We start from the raw sequence: 10855 nt of genomic DNA, 5'->3' as shown, positions 1-10855 counted from the left end.
AACTCCAGAGCCCCGAAGTCGTTCTCACAGGTGTGAAAGGACAAAGGAAACCCCCATTAGCCAAACTGGCGAGAAATTACGTCCGCTGTATAGGATACACGGCACCTCTCAGCCCGACCCCCGACGCAGGCAAGCAGACGGGGAACCCGGGCCGGCCCCACCGCCTCTCAGGCCTCGCAGGGACGCTGCTTGTTTCCCACAGGCCCGCGCGCCGCTAGAGGCACAAATCGCGCGTTACCACTGGTTGCCAGGAGACCCTGCCCAGCCACCTCCTCCAATCAGCATGCATCTCTTTGCGTCCAATCACAGAAGTCAGAAGAACTGTAGTCGGAGGTGAAAGGTCACGCTGCCGTTCGGCGGCCATTTCTCTTGAAGCTCCGCAGGTCGGGTTTTGGCGGAGGTGCTGCAGTCACGAGGGATAAACGACAGCTGGGTCGGCGGCGAGAAGCCTGCAGCGTTTGCCTGTGGTCGTGATGGTAAGGTGGAAGAGAATGGCCAGAGTCGCCGGAAAGAGAGGGCGGGTGACGAGCCCCGCCGGGCCTGCTGGTTGGTTCGCGCGTTTCCCATTCATCCGCGTGAGGCGCCGCGCAGCCGGTCCCCAGCCGCTTTCTCCCTCCTCCGGGGTCTGAGGCGCGCGCGCCTCCTGATCCCTCCCCTCCCCGGGAGTGCCCCTGCCCCCTGCCCCCTCCTCTTCATTAGAATCTGAGCCTGAGGTATCCTTGCTGGCTGGGGCCACAGGGTCGGGGTAAAGGTGAGCGGCTTTTCACGTACCACTGATCACACTCCAAAATCCGCTTTCATTCCTTGATGTTGGGACTCCCAGCTCCGCAACTCTCAGGAACCCTGAGCCCAGGCTTTGGAGCGTTCGTTTGTTCATTTAGCAAATATTTATTGAGCGCATGCTACCTGCCGGATCCTGCCGTAGGCGCTAGGAGTATAAAGTGGAAAGTACCGATGCAGACCCTGCTCTAGGTTAACTCAGTCGCGTGTGGGAGACAGATTAATCACATAATAACAGAAATATATAATTGGAGATAGTGTTAAGTGCTAAGAAGGAAGTAAACAGGATGCCGTGAGGGGGCGCGATGGCACATTAGAAAAGTGGTCGGAGATGACATCCCTGGGAGGAGGGCTTTAACCTGAAACCTGAATGATATGAAATCCAGCCCCTTAAAGAGCAGGAGGAACGGTCTACCAAGCACAGGGAACGGGAACAGAGTTCCTAAATCCGGAAAGAAAGCTTGACCAGTTGGAGAAGTTGACAGAATGCCACAGCCGTTTTCAGGAATCATGGTCATGAGATAGGGTCGGGCGAGACCCGTTAGGCTTTACTAGGAGAGCTGGATTCTATTCCAAGTGCAGTTGGAAGCCATCGAAGCATTTTAAGCAGAGAGATACTGCATGATAAAAATAATGCTTGCTGGGTGGAAAATAAGTTGGAGAAAGACAAGAGTGAAAACTGAAGACCCAGTAGGAGGTTATTGCAGTGGTCCTCATGTCCTTTGAGGTCACTCTCAATATGCTTACCTTAGAGGAGCCAAGTTTCTGTTTCTTTTCTTTCTTTGGGCTGATGGGTGAGTAGATGAGAGAAGGGAAAAAAGTCTGAACTCACTGGAGACACTACTGGTTTGCTGTATAAACAAACTTTGATTGCCCATATGTAGGAGGCACTGTTAAGTCAAGTAAGACCCAGTCCTAGTTCCTAGAATTCAAGTGAAATACTGTCAAGTGTGATCTGTCCCCTGCTTCCTTGTTGTATTCTCATATTTGGGACTCTGTCCTGAATTGTTTGTATGGCCCTGAGATCACCTTGTTGCTTCACTCTTCCCTCCTTTTGCATAGGTAGCCTCCTCTGCCTAGAGCAGCCCTTTTCCCTCTGGAAATACCTCTCATCTTTTTAAAATGGAGGCATTACTTATTGCAGGCAATCTTTCCTTTTCTCTTAACCCTCGGTGGGTTTGGTATCTTTGTACGTAGCATATCTTCTTTTACTATATTGCAATACGTAGAATTGTCTATTTATGTGTTTCGCCCCTCTCCCACTGTGAGCTTCTTGAAGACAGGCACTGTCATCTGCATTTCTTTTTTTTTCTTTCTTTCTTTTTTTACTGCCTTTATCTTTGTTTCTTTATGGCCTGGAACAGTGAATGATGCATAGTAGGTATTCAGTGTTTCTTAAGTGAGTAATGAATACTTGTATAAGTTTTGATGTTTTGAAGATGAGATTGGCCAACTGGGTATTTAAATTTCTCTGACGCTCTTCAACAAATAAAAGTGAAAATTATATAGTAAAGTGAGAGGGATTCAAGAGTTTGCTTCATTTCAGTACCTTAAAATATTGGTGATTTGGTAGAGAAGGGTAGGTAGTAGAAGTCGATCTAAGGAAAAATAATCAATTGAGTCCTTTTTTTGTTCTTTTTGCAGAGTTTGCCCCTCAATCCCAAACCTTTCCTCAATGGATTAACAGGAAAGCCAGTAATGGTGAAACTTAAGTGGGGAATGGAGTACAAAGGCTACCTGGTATCTGTAGATGGCTATATGAACATGCAGGTAAGCTAAAGCATTGTAGAGATCATTCAGTTGTGTTTGTTTTGCTTCACTATAAACCTCAAAGGTTTAGTGTGACTTACAGGAATACAATCAATTACGTTGACAAATATAAAGCAAAATTCAGGAATAAGTCAAGGCCAAGGAAGACATTATAACTGTGATAAACTGTGTAAGAGTCATGGTGTTAAACCAAAATTCAGCCACAGATTTGGCTCCTGGTGGTTAAAGTAAGAAGAGCTCAGACCGTTGATTCACAATGCCATAAGGAAAACGAACTAGTTTGTGGGAAAAGCAAAACTTTTTCCAGGACTTAGCTCTGAGAGAATTTTTTTTTTTCCCATAAAGCCAATTTATTCTTATAGATTTTTTTTTTCCCCTGAGGAAGATTCACCCTGAGCTAACATCTGTTGCCAATCTTCCTCTTTTTGTATGTGAGCCACCACAACAGCATGGCCACTGACAGATGAGTGGCATAGGTCAATGCCTGTGAAAAAACCTGGGCTGCCGAAGCAGAGCACATCAGCTTAAACCAGTGGGCAACCAAGCTGGCCCTGAAAGAAATTCAAGTGAAATTCTTAAGTCTTTTAATAAATGCTTAAGGCACATCGTCAGAGTAATTCCATAAAAGCATTTCTTGAGGGAGAAGACAGACCAGCACCTTTTGGCTATTGTGAATAATGCAGTGAACATGGATGTACAAATAGCTGTTGGAGTTTCTGCTTTCAGTTCTTTTGGGTATATATTTCCAGAGGTGGAATTGCTGGATCATACAGTAATTCTTTAATTTTTTGAGGAGCTGCCAGGCTGTTTTCCACAGCAGCTGCGCCATTTTACATTCCACCAGCAATGCACAAGGATTCCAGTTTCTTCACATGCTCATCAACACTTATTTTCTGTTTTTTTATAATAGCCATCCTAATGAGTGTGAAGTGGTATCTCAGTGTTTTGATTTGCATTAGTGATGTTGAGACGTTTTGATGTGCTTATTGGCCATTTGTATATCTTTGGAGGAATGCCTATTCATGTCCTTTGCCCATTTTAAAATGAGGTGTTCAGTTTTTTGGGGTTTTTTTTCCCCTTAATTGTAGTAGCTTCCAGCCAGGTTTCTGAGGAAGGAGTTTGAGGTTATATTTTCCTGAGGTGCAGGTATTTATGTGGCTGATGAACGGTAGATGGATGAATTTTATAGGTTACCTAGATAGATGGTCAGTCCAGCTGTGACTCCAAGTATTCCATCCCAGTAGAACTTGTAGGCAGAGTACTAACACCAGCACTTGTAGGCAAAAAGCTGAGATTTTCCTTAATTTAAGAATTTACCACCTGAACAGATGACAGTCAGGCCTCTGAAGTTCTCATTGAGCGTGGTTTTGGCCTGAAAATTCCCCAAGCAGGGATGAATCATTTACCAAGGCCATAGAAAAATCTGAAGAGTTATACCCATTGTGCTGAAAATGTTCCAGGCTTAGATAGTGGTGATGATTACAGAACTTTATGAGTATACAGAAAACCAGTGACTTGTACACTTCAAAAGTTACTTTTATGCTATGGGGATTATATCTCAATAAAAGAAAGGAATAAAGAATACACACCGAATATTTGGTTTAAAACTAATGTAGCTTCCTAGTGAGCCTGCCAGAGTTATGAAATGTCTAACTAACCACATTGATGAGGCTTTTGAGTTTGTTCACTCAGCGAATATTTATTGAGCGCCCTTTATCTGCCTGGCACTGTGAATACACCAGTGAACAAAACAAACTCCCTACCCTCAGCAAGTTTATGTTTTAGTGGTGAGAGATGGAAATATAATGTGATGTGATATGAGGTAATGATAAATGCTATGCAGAGAAAGAAAGCAGAAACAGGAAATAGAGTGACAAGAGTGTGCAATGTTAGATAAGTTAGCCAGGGAAAGCCTCTCTGAGGAAGTAAATTTAAGCAGAAACCAGAATTGAGTGAGCAACTGAAGAGAGTATCTGGGGAAAGAGCATCCCAGTTTGAGGGAGAAGCAAGTGCAAAGGCTTTGTGGCGAGAATATGCTTGGTGTGTTCAAGGCACAGCACGAAGGCCAGAGCAGAGTGAGTCAGGGGAAGAAGAATGATGGAAAAGTTGGAATGGTAATCATAGATGGCCTTTTAAGTGATAGTAAGAATAAGGACTTTGAATTTTATTTAAAATGTGATAGAAGGCCTTTGGAGGATTGTTGTATAATTTAGAAACCAGTTAAATGTTGGTGAACAGCTGCTAAAAGTAATTACTTTAAAAAAAGTTACTTGATGTTAATATCTTATTTCTGGGAGCTGTTACATGCAAAACTAATTATCTCAACAACCACACGTTTCAGACAAACCATATCCTTTGGGTATAGGAGATTACTTTTGTTTTCTGTGTGAGAGGGAAAAACATGCAGTAGCAGTGTTAATTCATTAACGTGTTTTAAATGCCTTATCTCACATCCGCTGTAAGCCCTGTTGTTCTTTCCCTTTGCCACTTGCCCATTTAATGAAGGAAACTTCCCTCTCTCCTTTCTCTGCTGTTTATTTCTTTTGTGAGTCCCAGATAGCACTGATTGTGATTTTTAAAAATTACAAGTAAAGTTTATTACCTATATGTAGAAGGAAAGCTAAACATTTTGATGTAACATTAGAAATAATAGAGTTCCCCAAAATAACTATACAGTCACTCTTAATTGTTAACCTCTCTTAAGAACTTGTGTTTTGCTGTTTATTATTAGCATATAATTTTTTAAAAAAATTCTTTTTCAGTTCTTTGGTTTGGTTGTTGACTAATATCAAAGTATTTGGTATTTTAACCGTAGGTTTTATACCCATTGAGTTCCTCAATATGATGTAACATTATTACTCTGAGAAAGGTTAATGTCTGGTTCTTTAGAACTGAATTTTTGGAAAACTTTTTAACCACAATTTATTCATAAATTTAGGACCGTCTTCCTTGACATTGCTTTAATGTTTAATGAAAGGAAATATTACATAACTGAGAGATTTAAAAAATTATGTTGAAAGAAGCTTTATTATATATTAGTTCTACATACATCAGTGTTAACTTTACCAAATGTTTATATGAAACCAAAAAGTACTACAGTAGTAATAAAGAGCTAATCTTCTAATTATTATAGATAAATGTGAGTTCTTGGTATAGAAAGATCTCAGGTAATAAGTTCTCTCACCAGTATTAGGTGTGTTATACTATTTCCTCCTGTATAATTATACTAATATATTTTCTTTTATTTAAAGCTTGCAAACACAGAAGAATACATAGATGGAGCATTGTCTGGACATCTGGGTGAAGTTTTAATAAGGTAACAAAATGGCAGTAGTATATGTAAGGAGTTACTGGTGAGCATTAGAAATACCTATATTTAAATAATCTAATTAGTACCTCAATTTCAGAATTACTTTTTTAAAATAACTATTAATTTAATATTCTACACCTAGACTTCAAGAGTCTTTGAAATTTTTAAACTTGACAAAGAAGATTTAAATTTTTTGGAGCTATTCATCCTTAAGATTTTTCTAGTGTTGATATTAAACTTTCCAGCTCTTAGCTATAACCTTCTTCAGTGTTTTTAGTTGCAGACGCTTGGTTTTGAATTTTAGTTGGGTCTGGCTGCTGTTGGGGATTTTTGTTATCCTCATTTTCTAGAACTAGCTTCACACTTCCAAATTCTAGTCATTATTCTCTTTGCGAGATCAGAGAGATGCCATTTTATGACAACCACATGGTAAAAAAAATAAAGTGCCATATGCTTTTTAACAAGCCAGTGGTATAACTTTTTTTTAGAAAAAAAGAAATGATGCATTGTAAATTTAGCAGTCAGTATTTCTATAATGAAAAAAATCTAGTAGTAGTAATTCAGATCTTATATGGTTTTCGATTGGAACAACAAAATGGACTGTTTTTCTATTTACAGGTGTAATAATGTCCTTTATATCAGGGGTGTTGAAGAAGAGGAAGAAGATGGGGAAATGAGAGAATAGCATGTTTTGTGGGGAATGTTTTTATATATATTTCTAGACAATAAAGATTTGTTTGTTTTTCAACTTGACTTGTGAACTAGTCATATTCAAATATTTACATGCAGAGCTCAAATGTTGAAACAATTGAAAGATTCTTCACAGAACTAATGCTTTAAAAGCCACTTAACTTCAATCAAGTTGGTTTTCTTTTTTCAGCCCAATACTCTGTTTTTTTCTATAAGGGAAAATTATTTCCGTGCTTTATAAATGTTTATGAAGGTGAATTTCAACCCTTTTCTTGTAATTATATATTAACTGAGACCTTTTAAAAGCAACTGAGTTTTCTTTTTGTTACTTTTGAGCCACTTTTGTTACTTTTGACATGTATAAAGTTAAATATTTTCTTAGAATTAATATAAACTGTATTATTTTACTTAGTAGTCAACAAATTACATGTTAATTCTCTATCAATGTAAGCTAAATCATGTACATATTATAGCTAAAATTGAAACATCACCTGAAATAATGATTGTGGATATAGAGTACAACAGAAATTGTGAACTGACATTTGGGCTGAAGGTGTATGGTTTGTTCACTTAACAGAATTAAGTTTTCTGGGCAGAATTCCTTAGCTGTGAATTACAAACCAGTCTTACAGTTATGTTCTGAGAACATAATCTAGTGGTTTTCATTTAAGTTTTAAACTCCTCAAAACCTTTTAGATATTTTATACATTGTTAAAATGTATACTCCACAGTGATAAAATATATACTATGAACTTTCCTGTGGACTGGTTGAAAAAAAAAATAGATCATTTAAAGTCTCATGTTGTCAGAGAATGCCATTATTACACTTTAATGGCCATTCAACATATAGTTACATCAGTAAAGTAACTTTGGATTGATATCCCCAACTGGGACAACTCAAAGTATAGATACAAATGTTTAGCTATATAGAATAATACTTAGGATATGATAATAAAAGACTTCAACAAAGGAAATAACTCCCATTCCCAATCCTATAACCTTTAGAATAAGGGCCTGTTTTCCTCAAATTGGATAGGCCAGCATATGGGGCAGAATATTGCCATTACTGAAAACCAAATCTACAAAATATGCCTAAAACATGCTGATAATAAATGTCTTACTGCTCCTATTCAAGTGAAAAAATATTCTTCCTCTAGTGATTTTGTTCTCGTATCCTTGACTAAAAATAGTTCTTGTTTATTACCAGATGGAGGTTTTGAGCGATAGACAAGTCGTCTCCCAAGCTGAAACAAAGGAAAAAATACTTAATATTCTTCAGCATAAACATTTTCTATTGAAGTTTAAGTAAAATACTAATATTAACTTGATTTTCCAAGGAATAATATGGCTTAAAATAGTAAGTAATCACAGTTACAAAGAGACTAATAACCTAGTGGATGTCCAACAGGCCAAGGAAAGTTAAGTAATAAATGGAGCACCATAGTATGCAGAAGACAGAGCAGTTAGGTTTTATGGGCAAGTGGGGAGATTTAGGTAAAGTCATCAAATAGCACGTTTGAGATGTGATCAGCCTAGAAAAACATCATGTTTGAGACCAACATTTCATTTCTCAGCAAGTGCCATAGCTAGTTTCTCCTCCATTGGTTAGAAAATAGCGCTGTCTTCTGCTGAACATCAGTTGACTGGCATTTAAAGCTCCTGTATAAACATAAACTTGGGAAAACCATGTACTGTCTTAAACACTAGTAATCCTGTTGGCTCTTGGAGATGTTCCCACCAAGAGAGGCTTATGGAAACCCCTAGATTCACACCTGTCCATTCTCTCTGGAGCATATACTCACATATACCATACTATTCATTTTTCTTTTTCAGTCTTTTTTTCTCCCTTTATTATTTTTGTTTGTTTGTTTTGCTCTTATATCTGAATTTTTGTAAATTAAATGGATGAGAAAACTATTCTATTGGACATGAGATTTGATGGGACATTGCCATTGTGTCTCAAAAAGAGCACTGTCTCTAAGTGAGGCTGTCCCCTGCACTGCAGAATGTTTGACATTCCTGGCCTCAGGGAACTAAATGACAGTAGTACTCCTCCCCATCAGAAATGTCCTTAGGGGGCTGGAATCCCTGAATTCCTTTTCTAATGTCAGAATTTTATTTTTTTTCACTGTCAGTAATCTCCTTTGTAACCTTTGTTATTACCGCTGTCTAGGAATATTGCCAGTGATGAAGTGTCCTAACTGGTAAGAACTTCTGTCAGAGGTCTTCATACATTGTCGACTTAAGCAGATCACTGTTTTTTTTTTTTTTCAATTTTCTTCCAGTTTTAGTTTTCATTTTCATTTTTAGGCTGTTAATTCAGTAAGCATTTATTGAGTATCCACTATGTGCCAGGCATTGTGGAAATAAAGGTCATAAAACTCATGGTCTAAAAGGGAAGATGGATAAATTTTTAAAAAATCATTTCAGTTTGGTGGGATTAGTGAATAGTAGTATGTACATGTGGAAGGGCGATGAATGGTTAATTCTGCCTTGGGAGGAGAGAACAAGTCAGGTCATTATAGGAAGAGTTGGACTAGATAAGTACAGACCCTTTCAAAGATGAAATGCTTACTTAAATAAAATAAGGTAATCATTTTTTTGACATAGAACATATTAATAGTTACCATCCTTCAGAACTTTTTTCAAGTACTTTCCTCAAAAGGCTGGTTGTGAAGCATACAATAAGCATTCACTACAGGTCAGCTATTACTGTGGTAAGAATTAATGTCCACATTAGCTTTGTAGATAACCGTGAAATTGTCTTCCTGGAATATATTTCAGACCCTAACCCAGAGGAGGGAGAGTGACATATTGAAACAAAAGGCCCTCCAAGTTCAGTGGGGAGTCAGAGGCCGCATGCACGCAGTGACTGCCCAACCCCAAACTAATTATTGGACAGGTAATCTTGGAATATAAAGAATCTTGGCTTCTGGTCCTGATTCTGCTGCTAAATCTGAAGTGACTCTGGGTAAATCATTTTAACTTCAACTGTTAATCTCATTATTTTTACAGTGTGAGGATTAGAAGACCCTTTCAGTTATATGTAATTCTCTGGGATCACTATCTGCATTGTTGAGTGAAAGAAGCAAGGTTCATAATTACCAGTTGTAAAAAAAAAAGAATATATACATAAATACATAGAATATTTCCAGAAGGATGCAGATGAAACGTAGCTGTGGTTGCCTCTAGGGAGGGGAACTAAGGATGACTTAGTTTTCACTGAATACTGTTTTGTATCTTTTGAACTTTGAACCATATTCTTGTATTACCTATCCAAAAATTACTTTTAAAAAATTCTCTGGTTTTATGAACCTGGAGCTAAAGGAAAAGTGGAGAGGAAGAGGTTTCTTTTACTAAAAAGTGGGTCAAATGGAGAACTGTAGACCCAGTAATTTCATTTATTCTAAAAGTAGCAAGGAACCAGAGAGAGACCAACTGAAGCTGTGAGCCAGAAAGATTATTTTACTAAAGTTCACCCTGGATAAATTAGACAGATTTACACCACAGAAGCACTCACACATTGACATAGCTGGACCTATTAATAACAAAACACAAACCTTTTTCTTTGGTTGTGCTACTGCTCTTTCCAGAGCAGCTTTTAGCCTTTCCTCCTGGTGTTTTTGTTTTTCCTTAATTTTCTCTTCACGCAATCTGTCAAGAGGGAAAAATATTCTTCTAACTATAAATTGCAGAAAGTAAAAAAAGACATCATTACTATTTGGTATTGAACTTTGTAAATTCTATAAGCTCGCCTTTAAGGTTAAATGAAAATGATACTTCATCTTCACCCATAACTATGGCTTCTGATATTCAGGTGAACTCTCAACAACAAATCCTGTTTGTGTTGAAATGGGAAGACATTGCATATCACTATTTTGGAAGATGTAAAATCTACCTAGATCTTGGTCAAAAATAAGCACCTCAGCAAAGCCTTCTCATCACTCTATTTACATTTCAGCACTTTACAGTTAATTTTTACAATGGCCAATTGAATTAACTTCCAGCTACCCGCCCTGCATTTAAACCTTTTTATTGGAATATAACTTATGTGCAGAAAAGTACACAGATCACAAGTGTATAGTTCAATGAATTATCATAAAAGTATTCTTTCTAGTTAATCTTTTTCAATAGTATCTTGAAATTAAGACCAAGGAATGCTATTTGTCTTGTTCTCTTTAGGGTTGTTGCGAAGATGAATGAGATGACCTGTGCAAACTGTGTAGTCCAATGCCTGGTGCAGAATAGGCAGTCAATGTGTGTTAGCTATTTTACGGACGTATATAAGTAACATTTACTAACCAT

General features: G+C 38.0%; 2 protein-coding genes across 2 annotated transcripts in view; one reads left to right on the top strand and one right to left on the bottom strand.

Annotated features, from left to right (window-relative positions):
* Window positions 1-339: 339 nt before the first annotated feature.
* On the top strand, window positions 340-6608 carry SNRPF (small nuclear ribonucleoprotein polypeptide F). Its single transcript, XM_046646266.1, has 4 exons — window positions 340-476; window positions 2425-2550; window positions 5802-5866; window positions 6479-6608. The coding sequence occupies exons 1-4, from the start codon at window positions 474-476 to the stop codon at window positions 6543-6545; spliced, it is 261 nt and encodes an 86-aa protein (XP_046502222.1). The 5' UTR covers window positions 340-473; the 3' UTR covers window positions 6546-6608.
* Window positions 6609-6739: 131 nt separating this feature from the next.
* CCDC38 (coiled-coil domain containing 38) overlaps window positions 6740-10855 on the bottom strand; it is a 53392-nt gene continuing 49276 nt past the window's right edge. Inside the window, exons 15-16 of the mRNA XM_046646262.1 lie at window positions 10111-10204; window positions 6740-7794 (exon numbers count right to left, since the gene is read on the bottom strand). Of these exons, the coding sequence (XP_046502218.1) occupies window positions 7681-7794; window positions 10111-10204 (208 nt within the window). The 3' untranslated portion in view covers window positions 6740-7680. The remainder of the gene's footprint in view (window positions 7795-10110; window positions 10205-10855) is intronic.

Source organism: Equus quagga, chromosome 19 (assembly GCF_021613505.1).
Source record: "Equus quagga isolate Etosha38 chromosome 19, UCLA_HA_Equagga_1.0, whole genome shotgun sequence".
Taxonomy (NCBI): Eukaryota; Metazoa; Chordata; class Mammalia; order Perissodactyla; family Equidae; genus Equus; species Equus quagga.
Note: the sequence above shows the minus strand (reverse complement) of the source record. Positions and strands in the feature narration are given on the sequence as shown.

Bases quoted from the DNA above. Each gene is read 5' to 3' on its own strand.
- SNRPF (XM_046646266.1), top strand. The intron at 2,551-5,801 runs GTAAGCTAAAGC...TTTTATTTAAAG, and splicing joins ATGGCTATATGAACATGCAG to CTTGCAAACACAGAAGAATA. The intron at 5,867-6,478 runs GTAACAAAATGG...TTCTATTTACAG, and splicing joins CTGGGTGAAGTTTTAATAAG to GTGTAATAATGTCCTTTATA.